Below are 24,492 nucleotides of genomic sequence, written 5' to 3'. Positions count from 1 at the left end.
AAAACTTTGCACCTGTCACGGATGCCACATAAGTCAAACTGTAGCTGACTGTAGCTGCCTAGATGGCCTTGCTGGACCAACATAAGGTCCACAGGTTGGTTGTTAACAAGGATGAGCCGGACGCAACCTTGAAAGGCCATTGTGGGATTCAAGCAGCTGGAGTCGTTCTGGAATGCAGGACACCCTGAAAGAACAAAAGAAAATACACCTGCCTGTAGAGATGAATGTTATAATAAAAACAACATATTTAATAAAAACAGTGCTTCAAAAGTGGCACTGTCACCAAATGCACTATGTCCTTTATATTCATACAATTTTACTCTTAAGACCTCCAAAACAACATTATCTTCTATGGCTTCATATACTTTTTCAAAAAGAAAAATGTATTTTTATAAAACAACTTAAAACTAAAGTATATCATTTCTGTGTCTCTGGTGTCACCAAATGGAATTGCAAAAATAATAATTGTTTTTAAACAGGTTACCCGAATACTACCCATGTCTGCCATTGATAAAATAAATAAATAATAATAAAAAATAAAAAAAAACAGAAGCCCCAAAAACTCATGCCACTGATTGAGCCAATGTTGCTGTGTCGGGGTGGTCAGGATGCTCAAACAGTTAGAGCAATTTTTTGATAGCACCACAGATTCACAGTACTTGCACTTTTCAAGGAAATCAGACTACAGATGACCTACTTATCACTGTCACTGCACATTAAGCAGAAGTAGTAGAAACATTTTAACATTGCCAAAATTACACACATCACTTTTTGTAGAATTGGGGTAATTAGTGCTATTATCAGTGCTATTATCATTATATATTTTTTTATATTTCTTTAAATAAATGTAATATATAATTACATATATTTACTGTTAGCTCTGCTATGCTGTTTTTTTTTTTTTTTTTTTTTTTAATGATTTAACTGTGTTTGTTGCCCAGGGGTGTGAATGATATTTTATGAATAAATTGTGGCAACTGAATGACATTTAGTTGAATACTCCAAGTTTAGAGTACAAATGACTGCTAATCCTGAATGCAACTGTGACAAACGATCCTTGTATCCTTTCTGGAAGTGTGTATGCACTATTTTACCTCCAAAATAGTGTTTGTCTTTTGGTTCCAAGTAATTGTCCAGCTCGATGGTGGATGCAGGCTCATTGTCTAGAGTCATGATGATCTGCAAACCTCTAGTGTTAAGAATCACAGAATGCCACAAACCATCATTCACCCTCTGGCCTGTCAATAAAACAAAAACAAAAAAACAGCATGTATATGTTTGAATGAAAACACCACTGCAGTTTCTTTGAAAGCGAAAGATCTTATAGTGCAACATATCACATTATATGAGTGTACATATGCTATGATGAATGAACATCATTGTATTGTTTTAAACTGATATGACTGTCTTTCTTCTGTGGAACACAAAAGGAAAAGTTTAGTAAAATGTAGTTGGTTGCTCTTTTCCATGTAATTATATTCAGACCAGTTTTGTGAACCAAATCAACCTATTCATTGACTAAATATGACTTAAAAAGGATGATTTGTTCACAAATCTGACATCGCTACTTTTTTCATGAACTTTTTACAATTTCGCCAATGAGAGCTAGAGCCGATGTCAAGATTTGTAGTGAATAACAACTAAAATGTCAGTGTTCAGTCTGCATGAGTCATACGGATAGACAACATTTATGATACCTTTAAGGTGCTTTTGTGGCCTTTTTGAAGATTGGACCTTCCAGTCACCAGTCATTGTAACTGCATGGAAAAGAGCGACTAACTGCAAAGACACAAAGTGTTTCAAAGACAAAAAAAAAAAAAAAAAGCCATGGCAAAACAGAGCACTCAAATCACAATACAAAGTGCCATCAAAGCAAATCTGCTGGCACACACTGACCCCCTGATTAAAGATAAATTCTCTTTGAGGTTTGATTGAATTAATTCTGGTTATTACATGTGAAGGGTGCCCAAGATGTGTGCGGCTGCTATGTGTCTACAGTTTCCCCTGTGCCAGCCATCTGTTTGTCATTTTGAGCCTCAAGTGCTTCACTTCTTCTATTACAGTAATTACAACATTCTCTATTTCAGTCAATGCTCCTATGTAGTATGTTATTGATTCCTACAGCAAATAAAGAAAAGCAAAACGTATATACATAGAATCAACATTTAAACCCCACAATTACTCCTCCCAATCCCCAACCCCGCCCTGACTCTCAACAAACATTCCTGTGGTCACACATAAGTATATACACACTCACACAAAAAAAGCAAAAATTCCTGGCTCTCAACACACCACCAAAAAACATGGGCCGTGTCTCCATCCTCCGATTGACATTGCCAGCAGGTGGGTGTGTCTTTAAGACCAAGCCTATACAATCTAGAGGGGGTCCAATAAAATCTATGTAAAATCTTGAATTGCATAAGGCACACCCTTGCATCTCTAGATGCAGACTTGATGTTTTTTAGAATCCTAGCCCACACTCTCTCCTCCAATACCAAGTTTATATCTTTCTCCCATAATCTATTGATAGAAGTTAAAGCTCCATCCCCCAGACTCTGAATTAGCAGGGAGTAATACACTGATGCCTCATGACCTTTTCCAAAAGCAATAATCACCATTTCCAGAGTATCTGCCACTTTAGTGGGGTATATGCTACTCCCAAAAATAGTACAGAGCAGGTGGCAAAACTGTAAATACCTATAAAACTGAGATCTGTGAATCCCAAAATGTTGAACCAAATTTTCAAAAGAGCTCAATACTCCACTCTCATATAAGTCACAGAGTGTATTAACCTCCCTCACAATCCACTCTGACCAGAAAGGGGACTTATTAATACATAATTTTGGGTTCTGCCAGATGAGCGAGGCAACATTTAAATAAATGTCAGAATTAAACACTCTGGACACTTTTGTCCATACCGAGTGCAAATGCGAGATAACGGGGAGTAACTTAACTTCTCCGTTTAGTTTGATAGAAAGGCTTTGCAATGGCGAAATAGGGGCAATAACTTCCTGTTCAATACAAAACCAGGGAGGGGCTCTCTCAGGTTGAAGCAACCAATGAGCCAAATGTCTGAGACCGAATGCATAATAATAAAACAAAATCTTGGGTAGGCCTAGCCCACCATTGTCAATCAGCCTATGTAACTTATTGAAATGCAATCTGGGACATTTACCATTCCAAATGAAGGATTTCGCAATGCTATCAAATTGCTTGAAATAAGAGAGGGGGACATCTACAGGGAGAGACTGTAGCAGGTAGTTACATTTTGGAATACAATTCATTTAATTAACATTAACCTTCCCAATCACAGATAAATGTAATGAAGCCCACCTGCCCACATCGCTCGAAAACCTTTTTTATTAAGGGGTCAAAATGAACTCTAAATAAATCAGACAAATTTGATTGGAATAAAATGCCCAAATATTTAATGCCCTGTTTGGGCAACTGGAATTAATAATTCTGTGGAGGCAAGGCATACATCTAACGGGGTCAGAGACGAATAATAAAATATCATCAGCATAAAGCAAAAGCTTATGCACCATACCTCACGCCACCACCCCTGGAAAATCATCTTCCTTTCTTATCGTGACCGCTAATGGTTCCAGGGCAAGACAGAACAATAATGGGGAAAGAGGACAACCCTGCCGGGTGCCCCTATCCAGAGTAAAATAATCAGAAATTAATAAATTTTTTTGTACTGCCACTACTGGGTGTCTATAAAGTAACTTAATCCATCCAATAAAAGTATTCCCGAACTCGTATATTTCCAAAATATTAAAAAGATAATCCCCTTCTACCATATCAAATGCCTTTTCGGCATCAAGTGAGATGGCAGAGACCGGAGTCTGATCATTCGCCACTGACCACATGATATTGATGAAATGCCTAATGTTATCAGAAGAGCTGCGGCCCCCAATAAATCCCACCTGATCTATATGTATAAAAGATGTCATAACTTTACTTAATCTGTTAGCCAGAATTTTTTACAATATTTTAACATCTAGCTGGATCAGGGAAATTGGATGGTAACTCTTACACTCGCTTGGATCTTTGTCCTTTTTAAGAATCAGACTGATCCTGGCTTGTGTCATGGTTGGTGGAAGCTTTCCATTCTTTAATGATTCCATATAAACTTCTAGCAAAAGTGGAGCCAGTTCTGTAACATAAGATCTAAAAATTTCAGTGGCAAAGCCATCTGGCCCTGGAGACTTGCCTGTAGGCAAGGCCTTAATTACCTTGCCAAGCTCCTCCAAGCTTATCTCAGAATCAAGATAATTTTTTTGCTCAGTCATCAGTTTAGGGAGTTCTAAGGGTTCCACAAAGTTTCTAATATCTTCATCAGTAGACGAAGATGTGGAACTATAAAGATCAAGATAAAGATCTTTAAAAGCATTATTAATATCAATGGCCGAGGAAAAAATTTCACCACCAGCAGATTTCACAGAGGGAATGGTAGAAAAGATTCTCTCTGTTTTATATATCTAGCCAAAAGCTTACCTGCTTTGTCCCCCAACTCAAAGTATGACTGTCTTGCCCTGAATAGCCAAAACTCCACCCTCTGCGACAAAATAGTATTATATCTGTATTTCAATCGAGTCAATTCTCTGAGGCCATCAGACAACATTCGGCGCTTCAGCTCTGCCTCTGCGCTTTTCATATTCCCTTCCAACTCCACGAGTTCTCGTGCTTTGGATTTTTTGATGAATGAGGCATACTGTATGATCTGACCCCTAAGAACCGCCATAAGTGCCTCTCAAGCCACGCCCACAGAGGATACTGAGGACCAGTTGGCCTCTATATAAACACTGATTTCAGCCTTTAACATTTGTTGGAATTCAGGATTTTGCAAAAGGGATACATTAAGGCGCCAACGAAATGATTTCCTCTTCTCCATATGTGGCAACACCTCTAAACTTACCAGGGTGTGATCTGAGACTAAAATGTTTCCAATTGAGTGATCAACAACAGATGAAATGAAAAAAATCTATTCTAGAATAAATCTTATGGACTGATGAAAAGAATGTATAGTCCCTACCAGATGGGTTCAGAAGTCTCCGAATATCTGTAAGACCAAGATTTTTACACATCCTGTGAAGCGTCAATGTTGCGCTAGGGGGCTTGCACACTTTTGCTTCACTATGATCAAGGATTGAGTCCATCAATAGATTAAAGTCTCATCCCAATATTATATCATGAGGGGTGTCTGCGGCTTGCAACATCCCTTCAAGATCTAGAGAAAAGCCCTAATCATCAGCATTAGGTGCGTATATATTAGCCAAAATCAGCCTTTGTCTCTGAATTTCTGCTAAAACAATAGTGACTCTTCCTAATTTATCTTTAATCCGTTTGAGACATTTGAATTGTAGATGCTTACTTATCAATGTAATGACTCCCCTGCTCTTACTTGAGCCAGCACTAAAGAAAACATGCCCACCCCATATCTTCCCAAATTTTTCTGCTTCCTGTGGGGAAAGATGTGTTTCTTGAAGAAACACTGTATCATATTTCTTATGTTTAAGAAGAGAAATAACCTTCCTTCTTTTTATGGGGTGTCCAGACACATTCACATTACACGTGGAGAGAGACAATCCACTCATATTAACATTTGACATTTTGACATACACTACTGGTCAAAACTTTTAAAACACTTGGCTGAAATGTTTCTCATGATCTTAAAAATCTTTTGATCTGAAGGCGTATGCTTAAATGTTTGAAATTACTTTTGTAGACAAAAATATAATTGTGCCACCATATTAATTTATTTCATTATAAAACTAAAATTTAAAAAAAGTTTTTGAAATTGATGACTTGGACCAAATAGTAAAGAAAAGCAGCCAATAAGTGCCCAACATGGATGCAAGCTCCTTCAATACTGTTTAAAAAGCATCCCAGTGTGATACCTCAAGAAGTTGGTTGAGAAAATGTCAAGAGTACATGTCTGCAAATTCTAGACAAAGGGTGACTACTTTGAAGATGCTAAAATATAACACAGTTTTGATTTATTTTGGATTTTGTTTAGTCACAACATAATTCCCATAGTTCCATTTATGTTATTCCATAGTTTTGATGACTTTACTATTATTCTAAAATGTAAAAAAAAAAAAAAAAAAAAGAAAAACAAACAAAAAAAAAAAAACATTATAATTAAGAATTAGTAAGTGTTTCAAAACTTTTGACCGGTAGTGTATTAGAAAAAATAGATTGTGTGTCAAAAACAAAACTATAAAGACCACATTCCAACATTAGTGCAACAATCAAACCCCGAACTTCCCCCAGAACCAAACAAACAGAAAAAAGAAAAATGTGCGCATTAACAACACGCACGACAGCGCCAACCGGCGTCCATCCCTCTACACTCAAACAGTCCATGTACACCTACTAGAGCCCGTGCGACAACTTTGCCATCAGATTGCTCAAGTCCGGTGTTTCTATAAAAATTTTGTGAGACAGAATTATATAACAGAAGAACATCTATTAAACAAACTCCAGCCAATAGGTGGGATAAACACAAAGAACATGTAGATTCATCCACATAACTGTCCCGAAGGTGTGCTCCTCCACAATACAAGCTTCAGCCACTAGCAGAACCAACAGAAAAAAAAGACAAAAAAAAAAACCTGTTCAGTTTCCTCATGCAGTCAAACGAATGTTCAGTGAGCCAGCACATTCGACTGTTACATGAGTGCAACAGATGACCCAATCACTCCAGTGTCCTGCAAGAAATACTCCACAAAACAAACTTCAAGCAATAGGAGGCATAAGTAAAAAGAACATGCAGATTCATCCACAACAGTGTCCAGAAGGACTGCTACTACACAAAACAAACTCCTCGGATGGTCAAGTGTATGTTCAGTGAATCAGGCCCACTCGGCTGCAACGTGAGAATCAAACAATGACTTACTCACTCCATTGACTTTAGCGGCAGTAATTCAATGCTTGTTGGGGACATGTAAATACTTTGCAGCCATCCTTAGCATCTATTCTCAATTTGGCTGGGAACATCAGTGCAAAAGCAACCTTTCGTTGATGTAAGAGTTTCTTGCATTCACGTTTCTCTCGTCGAATTCGCCAAGTCTGGGAACAAGGAAATGTTGTGGTTCTTCCAAGAAAGCCTTCCTTTACTCCTCGCCTCACGTAACACGAGATCTTTATCGGATGATCTCAGAAATCTGGCCAGAAATAATCGGGGCCTGTCTCCCTCAGCGGATCACCGATCCAGAACTCTGTGAGCTCGCTCGATTTCCAGCTTATGGCCTGTTATGTCGAGCAGACTCGGAAAAAGCACGTCCAGAAATTTCACCATATTCTGACCCTCGGCTCGCTCAGGAATTCCAACAATTCGGACATTGTTCCACTGACTACGATTTTCCATATCTCCAACTTTTCCCAGACACAATCCAAGTCTGCTTTGGTCGCACGCTCCAAGTCTGTTTTGGTCGCTAGCAGATTAGCAGCTAATTGCTTCTCCGATGACTCCAGATAATCAATCCGTTTCTCGACATCCGCCACTCTTGTAACCATCTCAGTGAATTTCATCTCCATGGCAGTGATCGATCGACGTATCGCAGCAAGATCTTCCAAGTCAGCAATGACCTTCGTCAGCATTGCCGATACGTTCAGCAATTCACGTCAAATCTCTTTCAACTCTTCAGCCAAATTGACTCCCTGGTCCGAGGCCTCTGGAGGGGTGTCAGCTTGAGCATATAAGTGTCTTTTAATGTCTCCAGAGCCCGAGGATTTTTAATTCTTTGACATGTTGTCTTCCTAGAACAGTTTTGGATCAGGGTATATCAAATCTCACCAGTTTATATCATTAAAAGTATCAAAACTAGCAAAGTGCGCAGAGCTCGCCGTTCACACGTCCGTACCTCGCATGGCGTCACGTGACCTTAGGAAGAATGTTAAAAAGAATAAATACTGCATCACTAAAATGATTTAGTAACATAAGAGACCGGGTTTATTAACTGATTCTCCACTTTTTCATTTCATGATCAGTGGTGAATTCAGTCGGGCCACTTTGTGGGTGGTATTTCATACACTTGCATCTTGTTCACTACCCACCCACAATCCAGTTTAACCAGTGCTAAATGCGCTTAACTAGTGCTGTGCTGTGAATACTGTATTTAGATTAAGTTATTTTCATTCTTTTCCGTGCAAACACACCTCATTTCTAAATAAATTAAGCTTATAATAAATTGTTCTTATTCACAAAACTCTGGTGTAATCAACATTCCATTCATAATGGAATTCTATTAAAATTAGATGTTTGTGTACATTTTGTTGTGATAATGGCAGCAGCGATCGTATGATGGAGAACAGCCTAATCCCCCCTCGCATTCTAAAGAACCAAGCACAGAACCAATCCAGAAAGTCTGGAATTGCAAACACTTTATATGTATTTGTGCCTTTAACTGATTATTAACTGACATAATTCCTGTAGTAGATCAGTTCATTTTGCAACACAAACAGCGTGTGCAAATAAAAAAGGCTATCAGTGGGCACAATGCATTCTAAGTGAATTCCACATTTTTGGTGGAGAGCATGCTACAGGCTCAGTATATGTAAATCCCAGCATTTAAAGGACAAAAATGTATTATGAAATTGTACTTTAACCACCACGTACCCCCAATGCAACAATCAGAACCATTTTAATCCTTTGTATTTTTGAGAAAACTGGTGATCTTGCATATAAGATCAAGTGAGAGATGAGCAGAGAGTGATCTCCTCACCAGCTGACACCTCTGACATCTTCAGAGTTGACGTCTGGTGTGTTAAGTGGAGTCGGCCACTGTTGATCTGCAATATCAAGTACTGAGGCTCCTGAGCTGAGATCAGTGGACTGGACAGCAGCAGGCCATCAGGGTTCCAGGTGCGAAACTGCAGGCGCACTGAAGGGCTCTCCAAGACTGGTGCAGGTGCAGGCAGTGACAGAAAGCTGCTGCTGGCGCTCTGAAATGTAGCGGCCACCAGCTGTGGTTCTGAGCAGGAAAAGGTCACGTTGCCCTGTGAGAGGAGAGAGAAAGCCAAAACATCACTTTACATGCTAGCAGGGAGTGACCACATGGCACTGCAGTTTGAGTACAAATGACTCACTTGCATATTTACTTTACCTGATGAATGGCCATCATGTATGAAAGGTGAATCACTGAATTTATGTAACTACATCAGTGCAGTACTGTACAGTAGATATTATTTCACTTGTATGACAAATTGCTTGTGATGTTACTCATTTATAAGTCACTTTAAACAAAAGTCTCTGATAAATGATTAAATGTAAATATTAAATGTACACCATCTGGCCAATTTTTCTCCACTAATGTCCATCCAAATGTATCCAAGAATTCTTACAAATGGCTCAGGTGATTGGCTCAAACAAATCTGGCTGCAGAACTGTGTGCCCATGAGCAAAGATGGCAGACTTTAAATCGTTAACTTCCAGTGGGTCAGCCAAGCATCTGTCATTGAGATGAATGGGAATACGTAGAAGTACAGTAGCTCTCTCCAGGTAGTAAATACCTCCTTGGATCAAACATTGAAGTTTTAAGCCATGTTTGCAGTTGCAAGGCAATGGCAATCTTTAATGTGGAAGTGGAAAAAGGCCGTAATAAAACCATGTTGGAAAAGCTAGTAGTACAAGACATTATACAGAGAATGAGAGAAATCGATAGGCTGGGAGCCAGATAGGCTAAACCCATAAGAGCAGCAGGCAACCTGGATAAATGTCACCAGCACAGCTCTACAGAGAGTAACAGAAGCAAAGAGCGCACATCCACAGTACAGAAGCTCACGTAGGCATGAAAAGGTTACTGCAGTGTGAGGTGAACACCTCACTGATCCCTGTGCCACAGGGCTGTACAGATACCACATCACTGAACTAAGGCCTCTGTAGAGCTCCTCCCAACCAGACAGTCTTGAGCTGTGTAATGTGAACACGTTTTTCTTTTTTTTTCTTCTTTTTTTTAAATACCAGCACTTTCTTCTCTCAGTATGGGTTGTAATAAAGGAGTAAGCAGGAATGTGTCTAAGTGATGTCTTCATAAATGTGACGATGAATTTAAATGCATTGTTCTTTTTTATAACAAGTCAGAACTCTAATGTGACACAAAATTATCATTCCTGCTGTCACTAAAAACTGGTGTAAAATAAAAAAGGTGTGAAATTCTGCACAGTTTGTTTACACCTTTATTGATTCTTGCTTAAAAGTGACAGAAAAGTAATTTGATATGATTATAAAGAATAAACTTATCTGCAATAGAGAGTCACATTTGAGTGGGAGGATCACAGAATCACAACTACGCTATACAGATCCTACTTCTCAAAATGTATAAGTTACTTACCACACTGTATATCTGAGGCTTGCGCCGTTTCGCCAGGTCGATGACGTTCACTCCATTGTAGTAGAGGTTTTCCATGCAGCCATGAAAGTTACGTCTAATGAAGGTTCCAGGCTTACCAGGCAGTGGGATCCCACCAAAGCTTAGCTTTTAAAGAGAAGGACCAATCATTTAAACATAATTCAAAACATTGCATTATTTTCTTTAGAATTTACTGAAATTGAAAATTAAAATTGCAATACAACATAAAATGTACAAAAGTTATCTCTGGCTCACAGCCCTGACATTTTTGTACTTTGAAACACTTATCTGTAGCCATGCATTAATTTAATTAATCTTTTGCCACTACTGACTCTGCCTACTGGAGTCAGCCTTGTCGGACAACAACTAAATGTTGTCTTAAACACTGTCTATTTTAGTCCATTTTCTGTTGCAAACAAACAAGCCCCTATTCATTGGTATTTCGTGACTGTCTTATATAATTTGTTTCAGGTCATGCCACAACATTTTGTTGGGTTTAAGGTCAGGTCCTGACTTAACTTTTCCAAATGTGAAATTTCTCTTCACTCAGTGGTAGATTTTCTTGTGTTTAGGATCAATGTCATGCTGTTGGAGCTGAATTCTATTCAGCTTCATCTCATGTATGGACACTCTGACAAAGATGTCCAGAATGTGTTTTAATTCAGTATTTCTGCTGTCCAGCTCGGTTGCAGGGCAGTCGGCAAACAGAAAACTTGTAATTTTTGGCCAGAATTCACAAGTACATATCAGTACATAAATCTGTCTGCAGTACTTTCTTCAGGCAGGAAAGAAGTTGGGGCCTTCATCAAAAAAAGGTTGAGAACCACTGATATAGAGTAACATTCAACCTGGTATCACAGGATCACATTATACATACAGCCCGTTTTTTGTATCGTGGCAGTTTTCTGGTGGAATAAATGCTACAACAACAATGGCTTTTCACGGTCACACAAATCACAAATAAAACTGCAGATTATAAATTCATAAACACTTATTTTCTGCCCTGTTCCTCTCACAATGCCATCTTTTGACATCAAAACACTTCTACTATAGCTCTTTCCTTGTCAGGAGATACATTTTATCATTTGCATTACATAACTACATTTAAATACATTTTAATAAAACTAAATCATATAGTGAAAAGTAATGAAAACAAAACAATATTGGAAAAAAAAAGAAAAACTAAATGAACTAAAAACTATTATAATCCTAGAGGGGCTGTTTTATTTTAGTACAAATATTAACAAACAATTGTGGCAGGTTAGGTTGAACCCTTCCTGGATTAGCAGTTTGTTTACATTGTCATGAAAATGACATTAGTCGAAGCCTATCAGCGTGCATTCATGGGGTATATTAGGATGCCTATGTACAACCTAGAAATGCGTCATGGTCAAATGACCTCCTCTTTCCAGTATCAGACGCTTCAGCTCTAAAGGTATGCATTGTTGTTGGATAGCTCTGGTATACTGGGGCTAATGTTAGTTTCTCTTTGTGTAATAGCATTTTTTGTGAGGCTTGTATTGAGCTTCGCTGTCTGACTGCTGCCTTCCTCCAGTCTGTTTGTGCCATTGGTGTCCGTGTATTAATAGCAGTGTATATGGCAGTAGCTCCAACATTTCCGAATGTGAAATCGTGTCATTCATAATGGCGATTTAAAAAATGTGTACGGGTTTAATATTTTTTTTGCTTTTTGTCATTGTTTGTCCTTTTATATGTGAAATAAACTGCTCACCTGGATGCGTCTGTCTACATTGAAGCTACAGTGCTGAAATTCTGCCACTGTGTTTTGTTTTCTGTTCTGTTTTGTTTTACATTTTCTTTGTTCTGTTTATGTTTATGCCTCGTTTTAGGTTTTGGCATGTTTCCATTTCAAACTTGCTGTCACTGGCTCTGAAAGTGCTGTTTTGGGACTTACAGAGAGAAGTGTGATCATTCTCTCAGTTTGTGTACTGTATGTCTTGAGCCAATGAGATTGTCATGAGTTTGGAAATAGTGTTATTTTGTTCTGATAGAAAACATTTTATTTTGTTATTGTTTGTGTGAAATTGATCTTAGCAGTGTGATTCGTCACCAGCCTCTCTCCCTCTCCCCTGCTCTTCACAATAACATATTTTGTTTAGTGTGGATTCAAACCCTTGTTTTTATTTATTTATTTATTTATTTATTTTGTTTGTTTTTTATTATATGATCAGATGATGATTTATATGTATTGCTTGTTAATTTTCTCTTCTGAGTTTTCTCAGGAGCTGAGTGCCCAGAGTAGGGGGCTAGCCATTCCCCGCTAAATGGTGGTGGTGCCCCTGTCATGTGCTGAGTGCTGTGTATTCACAGCTGATTCACCTGTGTGCTTGTGTGAGTGAGTGTACACCTATGAGTGAAGTATCTTTTTATAGTAGGATCACTGCGCTCCACCAGCCCACCTGCTCCTAGTAAGCCTCAGCCCTCTGTGTTTAAGTATACGTTGTTCCATTCTTGTGAGTGTGTGTGAAGCCTATTGCAAACCATGCAGCTATTGCCTGTGCTCATTGTGATTTAAATCACTTTTAAATGATGGAATGAGTATCTAGTGCCTTTTTGATTTCATCTGTATATTTGTATCCATGTCTCTAGCCCTTTTGTCTTGGAACTTCAAATCTGTGTGCCCTTTTCTTATTATTGGTTTGGTGTTTTCCCAGTTTACAACAACAGGGTGGCGTAGTTAGCTTCTCTATTGTTGTTCCCTAAAATATTAGCATTAGTGTTATTCCTCCCCACTGCTAGCACTAATATCCTTTTATTTCTCTCCGCATGCCACCATACATGCAATTCAGTGTCCATGAGGAAGCATGAAACACAAGGATGTGTTGCCCTTGGTACTGGTGGAAGTAAAGGTCGGGCTGTGTGTTTGTGTGGGAGAGGGCAGGTCCAGATGTGCAGGACCAGGTGGTCAGTGTCTCAGTGGCAGCCAAGCCATGTCATGCCCTTCCTGTATTTCGAGGACACCTTGTGCATACATAGATCAGTGCTGTCCCTCATAGATGACTTAATGGTGTTATTAACTTCAGATAAACCTTATCGCATGCTGCACTCCTGCAGATCATCAATCATCAGGGTGGTGATCAGAAGGCCAGGGCAACAATGATATGAGGGGAGGTAGATTCTCCATCACAGGGGATTTATCAACACTAAAGTTTTGCCTCAATGATCAATAAAGTCTTTTCTTGTGTTTCTGTAACCTAACACCTCATGGGTATTAACAACTGTTTTTCTTAGGCCCCCAGGAACACAACATGTGCCATGAAGTGCACTATTCAGTCTAATACATCAGCTCCTTTTTACTATAAATCTCCACTTATTTCACATTATGAAGGTAACTCCTTTTTGAACTTCAAAGTTCTGGTCACCATTTATTTGCATTGAATGCACCAACAGAGAATTATTCTTCTAAAAATTTGTGTTCTGCAGAAGACAGAAAGTCATACACATCTGGGATGGCATAAGGGTGAGTAAATTATGAGAGAATTAAAATTTTTGGGTGAACTATCCCTTTACTGTAAGTTAAGAAAACCCTTAGTTATAATTGTAAAGGTGCGGTCACACTATACTTTATGTTCCATTGACATTCATTTACACACATGCAAATGCAGGAGAGTGGAAACACAAGCATACAGTGTGTGAAGAAGTTTCATCTTTGGCTGCATACTAAAGTTCAAGTTTGGTGAACTCTGACCAGCGTATTTGTATAGTGAAAATACATTTGACCAACTGAGAATCTGAAATTCAAAGATTGAGTTCTTGGCTCAATACAAAGAATAAACATTTCAAAACTGCATTGTTTGAAGTTTTGTAGGAAAGTGGAGTACAATAGATAATACTTTGTTGCAGACCCTCTTTATCTATCACTTAATACCAGGACACATTGTAGGTCAAATTAATTTAGGACTACAGACCATTTTAAAGGGTTGACACCTTCTTTCACCATAGTACTAGTCCCCCCTTTGAGACGGCCAAACCGAACAAACTATGTCTCCTAGAATCCACCAGACAAATCCTGCAGGGGACTATTTTTTTACCCCAAACTCAAAACAAAGGCTTGGAATTTCTAAAAATAAGGTGGGGGGTGGGGGAAGAGTACCAGAGACCTACCTCATAGTCAACCTCTAGAGAGTCTCCATCACCCTTGGTCCTGAAATGTTGAGTATGTCTGTCCAAAGTGAAGTTGACCTGCTTTTTAAAGCGTTCGATCAGAACAGAGTGCCAGTGCAGATCATCCAGGATACTTCCTAGAGTGACCACCATACGAGCACTGCTGGACTTCACCCTGCTGTCATCTGGACATTTAAAGAGGTTTCCCATATCTCATATGTTAAAAGACATGCTCAGTAGCAAATATACAGTATATTGAAATACAATGGGGTTTTTTCAAAGTCCACATTGAAAATCTGGGATTAAAAATCTAATTCAAACCTGGAAATAAACAGTTTTAGTATTGTGAACAATTTAAAACAAAGAAACATTATGATATAAATTAAGAAACAATTAAGATTATACACTATTTGACCATGTGACACTGACCATGTAAACTCCTTTGTACAAAATGTAGGATTTCCTTGCTTCCATTGAAGCATACAAGGTTCTCTTTGGAACATTTTTCAAATCATGCCACGATAAATTGGATCATCAGGTTTTGTACTGATGCCAGCTCGAGTGCAACTATTCAATCAAAACGTTACGCTAATAATATAATTTCTAATGAGCAAAATTTATTAAATTAGAAAATATGCAAAATAGAACATATGGACTCAGACTACAGAAGCCCAACTGTATACATACAGTATGTTCAAACAAATAATTTTCTGCTGCATGCGCAAAAACAAAAAACAAAACAAAAAACAAGTAATACAATAACCAGACCAATGTAAATCCATTTGAAGATATGAATACTTAACCCCTTTGAAGTTACTTGCTTCCACCAGTACTGTAACTTACCGAGGTTTAGATGCAAGGCCAGCCTGCCACGATGGAGCTCCAGAGTGATATAATCCCCTCTCTGACCTTCTCCATGCAATAAAACACCCTCTGCCTGTCGACTCTTAAAGCGCAACGATATAACATCTTTCACGGTGCTCATAGACTTCTGGTTGAATCGGTACAGCAAAGAGCTTCTGCCATCAAAGTCGGCCACATATGATTCTACAGACACATGAGATTTAGCACATTTTTTATGTTTTTGCTGAAAATGATGAGAAAAAAATTCCACTACAGAAATTCTCATTTTTTAAATAGCTAAAATAATAGTTCATCGAACACTATATAAATTGTTTTGAATTTTCCATTGTTAACTGTTGTTGCTGCCTGCCAAAACATTTCACATCAGTGTCATGGGTATGACATTTTTACAGCAGCCTTCCAGACTCCTGTGGTTGTGAGAAAATGACTGGAGATTAATTTCACTCAAAATTGTGATAAGAACATTTAATATGCAATCAAGAATATGACCTATACTGTGCTGAAGCTAAATAAGGGAGGAAAATGCAATGGAAATGGAGAAGGTGAGGTTGGCTAAACTGCTAAGGCTGCAAGCTACAAGGATGAAAGATGAAAGACTTGTTGAAGTTTTAAGGCTTTAGCTATATCACCACCTGCGTGATCAGGAAAAGAATCAGAATCAGAATTGACTTTTTCAGAATTTACAGAATTGTAAGTTTTCACATACAAGGAATTTGCTTTGGTGTTTGATGCATATAATAAACAATAAACATAGTAAGATAAAAACGTCATGGTTACTTGTAAAACCTCCATTCCCTGATGGAGGGAACGAGACGTTGTGTCAATGTAGTGACACTAGGGGTCACTCTTGGGAGCCCAAGACACATCTGGTCTTTGATAAAAGGCCAATGAAAATTGGCAAGTAGTATTTGCATGCCACTCCCCCAGACATACGGGTATAAAAGGAGCTGGTATGCAACCACTCATTCAGGTTTTATGCTGAGGAGCTGATATAAGGTCCGGCCATTTCAGCGGGTAGTTCAGCGTTGTGGCAGGAGGAACACAACGTCTCGTTCCCTCCATCAGGGAATGGAGGTTACACCAGTAACCATGAAGTTCCCTATCTGTCACTCACTCGACGTTGGTGTCGATGTAGTGACACTAGGTGTCCCTATACGAAATGCCACAAGGCTGAACTGTGTTACGTGAACTGGCAGTGTGTGGTGGGCAGACTTGCTGTGTGCCTCATAGCCAGCACACCAGGTCGACACGTAACCTCCCCCAACACAGTTATGAGTGTCGAACGGCCCTTTTTGGGGACAAGTCGACTACTCAAAGATAGAGACAGGCTAACCCAGTCGTGGCCTCTTTTCCCCTTCTCTTTTTCCACTCCCTAAAAAAGAAAGGGGATTATCCGACTGGGCCACCAGGTCTAGTCGGGGGGGGTGTCCCTCCCAAGGGGAAGACACCACGGAGACCACACCTCGCCCAAAGAGAGGGGGGGATATTTAAATGGAAGAATACATCACATGGTCTTTCCAACCATGTGGAGAGCCTTCAAGGTAGATCCTGCCCAATGGGGGAGGAGTTACTACAAACATGGAGACTGGGGCAGAGGGGCTCTGCCCAAGGAAGACGCAGTTTGCTAGCAGGGAAACGAACTAGCGGAGGATATAGATCGCATGGGGTTTGCCTTACAGGGAACCGCCACATGCGGAGCACCTACCCCAGAACAGGGCTCTTAGTTAGCGCGTGTACTGGGCCGGCAGCGAGTCTCTCCGAAAACTCGACTGCCACAGGGCTCGGAGGAAGTCAACCAGGGAACAAAGTTTGTGAACACTACTGGGAATTAATGGCGCACGTCTTCAGCTCAAAAGGAGGTGGAAAGCGCAATGTGCAAGCGATACACCCGGCCGGCTATCCCGGGCTTATCCGCTTGTGTTGCGTGCCACTACCTGGGACGAAACCGGTTCCACCCGGAGGTTGTAGAACCTTGCAAAGGTGTTGGGTGTTGCCCAGCCCGCTGCTCTGCAAATGTCTGTTAGAGAGGCACCTCTGGCCAGGGCCCAAGAAGCCGCTACACCACGGGTAGAATGGGCTCGTAGCCCTACCGGGGGCGGCATGTTTTGGGCGAGATATGCCATAGTTATGGCGTCAACGAGCCAGTGTGCAATCCTATGCTTGGAGACAGCGCTTCCTTTCTGCTGTGCACCAAAGCAGACAAAGAGCTGCTCAGAGACTCTAAAGCTCTGCGTGCAATCCAAATAGATGCGTAAAGCGCGCATCGGACACAGCAATGACAGGGCTGGGTCTGCCTCCTCCTGGGGCAGTGCTTGCAGGTTCACCACCTGGTCCCTAAAAGGGGTGGTGGGAACCTTGGGCACATAGCCCGGTCGGGGTCTCAGGATCACGTGAGAGTAACCCGGACCAAACTCCAGGCACGTTTCGCTGACAGAGAACGCTTGCAGGTCACCTACCCTCTTGATGGAAGTGAGCGCAGTCAGGAGGGTAGTCTTCAAGGAAAGTGCCTTAAGCTTGGCTGACTGCAAAGGCTCAAAGGGGGCTCTCTGTAGACCCTGAAGAACTACGGAGAGATCCCATGAGGGAACGAGGCACGGTCTGGAGGGATTCAGCCTCCTGGCGCCTCTTAGGAACCTGATGATCAGGTCGTGCTTCCCTAAGAACTTACTGTCAACTGCGTCGTGGTGTGCTACTATGGCGGCAACGTACACCTTCAAGGTGGAGGGGGACAGCCTCCCTTCCAGCCTCTCCTGCAAGAAGGAAAGCACTGATCCGACTGCGCATATCTGGGGGTCTTCGCGTTGGGAAGAACACCACTTAGCGAATAGACGCCACTTAAAGGCATACAGGCGCCTCATAGAGGGGGCCCTAGCCTGAGTGATCGTGTCTACCACCACCGGTGGTTGACCGCTTAGGTCTTCTGCATCCCGTCCAGGGACCAGACATGGAGATTCCAGAGGTCTGGGAGCCAGAGGGTGCCAGAGGGTGCCCCGTCCCTGAGAAAGAAGGTCCTTCCTCAGGGGAATTCACCAGGGGGGAGCTGTCGCGAGGAGCGTGAGGTCCGAGAACCATGTCTGGGTGGGCCAGTAGGGTGCTACCAGGATGACCTGCTCCTCATCCTCCCTGACCTTGCACAGGGTCTGTGCAAGCAGGCTCACTGGGGGAATGCATATTTGCGTAGGCCAGGGGGCCAGCTGTGTGCCAGTGCGTCTATGCCGAGGGGAGCCTCGGTGAGGGTGTACCAGAGCGGGCAGTGGGAGGATTCTTGGGAGGTGAACAGGTCCACCTGTGCCCGTCCGAATCGACTCCAAATCAACTGGACAACCTGAGGGTGGAGTCTCCACTCTCCCCTGAGGGAAACCTGCCATGACAGCGTGTCCACTGTAGTGTTGAGGTTGCCCGGGATGTGAGTGGCTCGCAGCGACTTGAAGTGCTGCTGACTCCGGAGGAGGAGACAGCGGGCGAGTTGTGACATACAGCAAGAGCGCAGACCACCTTGGCAGTTGACATATGCTACTGCTGCCATGCTGTCCATCTGAATTAACACGTGCTTGCCCTGGATCAACTGCCGGAACCTCCGCAGGCCGTGCAGAATTGCCAGTAACTCGAGGCAGTTGATGTGCCAATGCAGTCACAGGCCCATCCAGAGGCCGGCGGCTGCGTGCCCATTGCAAACAGTGCCCCAACCCGTTTTGGAGGCGTCTGTCATGACCACGACGCGCCTGGAGACCAGTTCTAGAGGAACACCTGCTCGTAGAAATGGGAGGTCGGTCCAAGGGCTGAAAAGACAGTAACAGACCGACGTAATGGCCATGCGGTGTGTCCCATGGTGCCATGCCCGTCTCGGGACTCGAGTCTGGAGCCAGTGCTGAAGCGGCCTCATATGCATCAACCCGAGCGGGGTGGCCACCGTCGAGGATGCCATATGCCCCAGGAGCCTCTGAAAAAGTTTCAGTGGAACCGCTGTTCCCTGCTTGAATGCCTTCAAACAGACCAGCGCCGACTGGGCACGCTCGTTCGTAAGGTGCACCGTCAAGGAGACTGAGTCCAACTCCAATCTGAGAAAAGAGATGCTCTGAACCGGGAGGAGCTTGCTCTTTACCCAGTTGACCCGAAGCCCTAGTCGGCTGAGGTGTGAGAGCACCAGGTCCCTGTGTGCGCATAACACGTCTCGAGAGTGAGCTAGGATTAGCCAGTCGTCGAGATAACTGAGAACACAAATGCCCACCTCCCTTAATGGGGCAAGGGCAGCCTCTGCGATCTTCGTAAAGACGTGAGGAGACAGGGACAGGCCGAAAGGGAGGACTTTGTACTGATACGCCTGACCCTCAAACGCGAACCGTAGGAAGGGTCTGTGTCGAGGAAGGATCGAGACGTGAAAGTACGCATCCTTCAGGTCTACCGCCGTGAACCAATCTTGATGCCGGACACTCGCCAGAATGCGTCTTTGCGTCAGCATCTTGAACGGGAGTCTGTGTAAAGCCCGGTTCAGTACTCGCAGGTCCAAGATTGGCCGCAACCCACCACCTTTCTTTGGTACGATGAAGTAGGGGCTGTAAAACCCTTTCTTCATCTCGGCTGGAGGGACAGGTTCTATCGCGTCCTTCCGTAGGAGGGTAGTGATCTCCGCGCTAAGGTGAAGTGAAGTGATCTTGACCAAGGTGAAGTGAATACCGCTGAACCTGGGCGGGCGCCTAGCGAACTGAATCGCGTAGCCGAGTCGGACGGTCCGGATCAGCCACTGCGACGGATTGGAAAGTGCAAGCCACACGTCCAAATTCCGCGTGAGGGGGACCAAGGGGACAATGTCGTCGGACATACCGGCAGGTGGGGCCTCGCGGCGGGGCAGAGCGCGAGGTGCCACAGCACATCGTGGCCATGATGAGTCTAGGGACACCGAAGCACTTACCTGGCTCCTTGTGACCGTCCCCGGAACAGCCTGGGATGGGGGAGGAAGAGGCCTGTCCTCATAACCCGTGGAGGCTGCCACATCGGGGGTGGCTGTATGCCACAGCTGGGCGCTCAGGGGTGGAAAGGGCACCGCTGGAGCGCCAATCCTGCAAGAAAAAGCCCGTGGTTTGTAGTTGTGGTGACGACCGTACACACCGGGTATGTGACCCAGGGAGGAAGGAAGCTGCTCTTTTGCTGAACTGTTGGGTACCACAGCCAATTGGGCGTGCGGCGAAATCAAACAAAAAGGCAACAAAAGATTTTCCACCCGGCCCTCCAATGGGGGATGGAGTGGTCTTCATACCAGCTCCACGTAAGTGGGTTCCCTCGTCCCTGGGTTGCCCGTCTCAGGGGCGCTTCAAGGACCTCTGTGTGTTCGTCGGTGCCGGCTGTGAGACGGGTGGTGTCGGCTTCCTGCGGTGGGCTCCACGCCGGGGCCGGGCCGAAGGGGCGGGCTACAGCGGAGCCGGTGCAGTCACCGCAGGGGGACGCCCTTGGCAACGAGCAGACGGGGTGCGGGATCTTGAGCCGCGATGACCACGCGATGTGTCCTGTAGCGCCATGCCCATCTCGGGACTCGAGTCTGAAGCCAGTGCTGAAGCGGTCTCATATGCATCAACCTGAATGGGGTGGCTACTTCCGAGGATGCCATATGCCCCAGGAGCTTCTGAAAAAGTTTCAGTGGAACCGCTGTTTTCTGTTTGAACGCCTTCAAACAGGTCAGCACCGACTGGGCGCACTTGTTCGTAAGATGCGCCGTCAAAGAGACTGAGTCCAGCTCCAAACCGAGAAAAGAGATGCTCTGAACCGGGAGGAGCTAGCTCTTTTCCCAGTTGACCCGAAGCCCTAGTAGGCTGAGGTGTGAGAGCACCAAGTCCCTGTGTGCACACAACATGTCCCGAGAGTGAGCTAGGATTAGCCAGTCGTTGAGATAGATGAGAATGCGAATGCCCACCTACCTTAACGGCGCAAGGGCAGCCTCTGCGACCTTTGTGAAGACACGAGGAGACAGGGACAGGCCGAAAGGGTGGACTTTGTATTGATACACCTGACCCTTGAATGCAAACCACAGGAAGGGTCTGTGTCGAGGAAGGATCGAGACATGGAAGTACGCGTCCTTCAGGTCTACCTCTGCGAACCAATCTTGATGCCGGATGCTCGCCAGAATGTGTTTTTGCGTCAGCATCTTGAACGGGAGTCTGTGTAAGGCCCGTTTCAGTACTCGCAGGTCCAAGATTGGCTGCAGCCCACCGCCTTTTTCCGGTACGATGAAGTAGGGGCTGTAAAACCCCTACTTCATCTTGGATGGAGGGACAGGTTCTATCACGCCCTTCTGTAGGAGGGTAGCGATCTCCGCACGCAAGGTAGCAGCGTTTTTGTCCTTGACCAAGGTGAAGTGAATACCGCTGAACCTGGGCGGGTACCTGGTGAACTGAATCGTGTAGTCGAGTTGGACGGTCCGGATCAGCCATCTCGACAGATTGGAAAGCTCAAGCCACACATGCAAGTTCCGCGCAAGGGGGACCAAGGGGACAACGTCATCGGACGTACCGGCAGGTGGGGCCTCGTGACAGGGCGGAGCTCGAGGTGCCACACCATGTCGTGGCCATGCTGAGTCTAGGGACATCGAAGCACTTACTTGGCTCCTTGTGACCACCCCCGGAACAGCCTGGGATGGGGGAGGAAGAGGCCTGTCCTCGTAACCCGTGGTGACTGCCACATCAGGGGCGGCTGTGTGCCACAGCTGGGCGCTCAGGGGCAGAAAGACCACTGCTGGAGCACCAATCCTGCAAGGAAAAACCCGTGGATGGTAGTTGTGATGACGACCGTGCACACCGGGTATGTGACCCAGGGAGGAAGAAAACCGCTCTTTTGCTAAACTGTTGGGTACCACAGCCACTTGGGCATGCGGCGAAATCAAACAAAAAGGCAACAAAAGATTTTCCACCCGGCCCTCCACCGGGGGATGGAGTGGTCTTCTTACTAGCTCCAGGTGAGTGGGTTCCTTCGTCCTTGGGTCACCCATCTCAGGGGCGCTTTGACGACCTCCGTGGGTTCTTAGCCACTGACTGTGAGACGGGTGGCGTCTGCTTCCTGCGGTAGGCTCCACGCTGGGGACGGGCCGAAGGGGCGGGCTGCGGCGGAGCCAGTGCAGTCACCACAGGGGGATGGCCTTGGATAATAGACAGTGTCAGGGGGGTCCTAGACCTTGTTTATGAGGCCAGCTGCAGACGGGAAGAAACTGTTCCTGTGGCATGAGGTTTTGGTCCTAATGGACCGTAGCCTCATGCCGGAGGGGAGTGTCTCAAAGAGATTGTGTCCTGGAGGCATACAGGTCCTGGAGAGATGGCAGATTGCAGCCAGTCACCTTCTCAGCAGAACGAATGACACGCTGCAGCCTGCTTTTGTCCTTGGCTGTGGCAGCAGTGTACCAGATGGTGATGGAGGAGGTGAGGATGGACTCAATGATGGAGGTGTAGAAGTGCACCATCATTGTCTTCGGCAGGTTGAACTTCTTCAGCTGCCGCAGGAAGTACATCCTCTGCTGTGATTTTTTCATTAGAGAGCTGATGTTCAGCTCCCACTTGAGGTCCTGGGAGATGATGGTTCCCAGGAAGCGGAAGGGCTCCACAGTGTCAACTAGAGAGTCACACAGGACAATGGGGGTGGGTGGGCGGGCCTAGGTTCTTTCTGAAATCTACGACCATCTCCACTGTCTTCACAGCATTGAGCTCCAAGTTGTTCTGACTGCACCAGGTCACCAGACGATCAATCTCCCACCTGTAGGCAGACTCATCCCCACCAGAGATGAGCCCAATGAGGGTGGTGTCATCCACAAACTTCAGGACCTTGACAGACTGGTGACTGGAGGTGCAGCTGTTAGTGTACAGGGAGAAAAGTAGAGGGGAAAGAACACAGCCTTGAGGAGAACCAGTGATGATGGTCTGGGAGTCAGAGACATGTTTTCCTAGCCTCACGTGCTGCCTCCTATCAGTCAGGAAGTCTGTGGTCCACGTGCATGTGGAGTCAGGCACACTCAGCTGGGAGAGCTTTTCCTGCGGCAGAGCCAGGATGATGGTGTTGAAGGCGGAGCTAAAATCCAGAAACAAGATCCTTGCGTAAGTTCCTGAGGAGTCCAGGTGCTGGAGGAAGAAGTGGAGGGCCATGTTAACTGCATCGTCCACTGACCTGTTAGCTCTGTAGGCGAACTGCAGGGGGTCCAGGAGAGGATCATTGATGGCTTTGAGGTGGGACAGCACAAGGCGCTCAAATGACTTCATTACCACAGAGGTCAGGGCGACAGGTCTGAAGTCATTAAGTCCTGTGGTCCTTGTTTTTTTGGGGACGGGGATGATGGTGGAGGTCTTGAAGCAGGCTTGCACATGGCACGTCTCCAGCGAGGTGTTAAAGATGTCTGTGAACACCGAAGACAGCTGATCAGCACAGTGCTTCAAGGTGGATAGAGAGACAGAGTCTGGCCCAGATGCTTTGCGGGGGTTCTGTCTCTTGAATAGTCTGTTTACATCTCTCTCCATGATGAAGAGAGTCGTCAGTGTGGTGGGGGAGGAGGGGGCCTCTGAGGTAAGGAGCTGTGGAGAGGACCAGGCCCCTGCTGTGATGGAGGAGGTGGAGCAGGGCTGGAGCTGATTGATGGTGTCACAGGGGATGGTGTCAGGAATGTCCCATTGTCTTTCAAAGCGACAGTAAAACTAATTCAGGCTGTTGGCCAGGCGCAAGTTGTTAGTGGAGTGGGGCCTTTAGGCTTGCAGTTTGTGATCTCTCTGAGCCCTTTCCAGGCAGAAGGAGAGTCATTGGTTGCTGTTGTAGTTTCTCAGAGTACAGCTGTTTGGCATCTCTCACTGCCTTACTAAACCTGTAATTTGACATTCTGAACCTGTCTCTGTCCCCACGCCTAAATGCTTCTTCTTTCTCTAACCTTAGTTGTCCGAGTTTGGCTGTGAACCAGGGTTTGTCATTGTTGTAACTCACCCTGGTGCGTGATGGTACACAGCAGTCCTCACAGAAGCTGATGTATGATGTCACAGCCTCTGTGTACTCATCCAGACTGTTGGTAGCAGTCCTGAATACATCCCAATCAGTACAGTCCAAGCATGCCTGCAGATCCTCCACAGCCCCACTGCTTTGATATCCTCACAACAGGTTTAGATAGTTTTAATTTCTGCCTGTATGCAGG

At 44.3% G+C, this 24,492-nt stretch overlaps 1 protein-coding gene across 1 annotated transcript in view; it reads right to left on the bottom strand.

Annotated features, from left to right (window-relative positions):
- Positions 1-24,492, bottom strand: part of LOC127447843 (contactin-associated protein-like 5) — a 167,211-nt gene that overhangs the window by 76,413 nt on the left and 66,306 nt on the right. The window contains exons 5-10 of the mRNA XM_051709940.1: positions 15,327-15,530; positions 14,484-14,668; positions 10,341-10,484; positions 8,733-9,006; positions 1,095-1,238; positions 13-184 (exon numbers count right to left, since the gene is read on the bottom strand). Coding sequence (XP_051565900.1) covers positions 13-184; positions 1,095-1,238; positions 8,733-9,006; positions 10,341-10,484; positions 14,484-14,668; positions 15,327-15,530 — 1,123 coding nt within the window. The remainder of the gene's footprint in view (positions 1-12; positions 185-1,094; positions 1,239-8,732; positions 9,007-10,340; positions 10,485-14,483; positions 14,669-15,326; positions 15,531-24,492) is intronic.

Source organism: Myxocyprinus asiaticus, chromosome 11 (genome assembly GCF_019703515.2).
Source record: "Myxocyprinus asiaticus isolate MX2 ecotype Aquarium Trade chromosome 11, UBuf_Myxa_2, whole genome shotgun sequence".
Taxonomy (NCBI): Eukaryota; Metazoa; Chordata; class Actinopteri; order Cypriniformes; family Catostomidae; genus Myxocyprinus; species Myxocyprinus asiaticus.
This window is presented reverse-complemented; position numbering and strand designations above follow the sequence as displayed.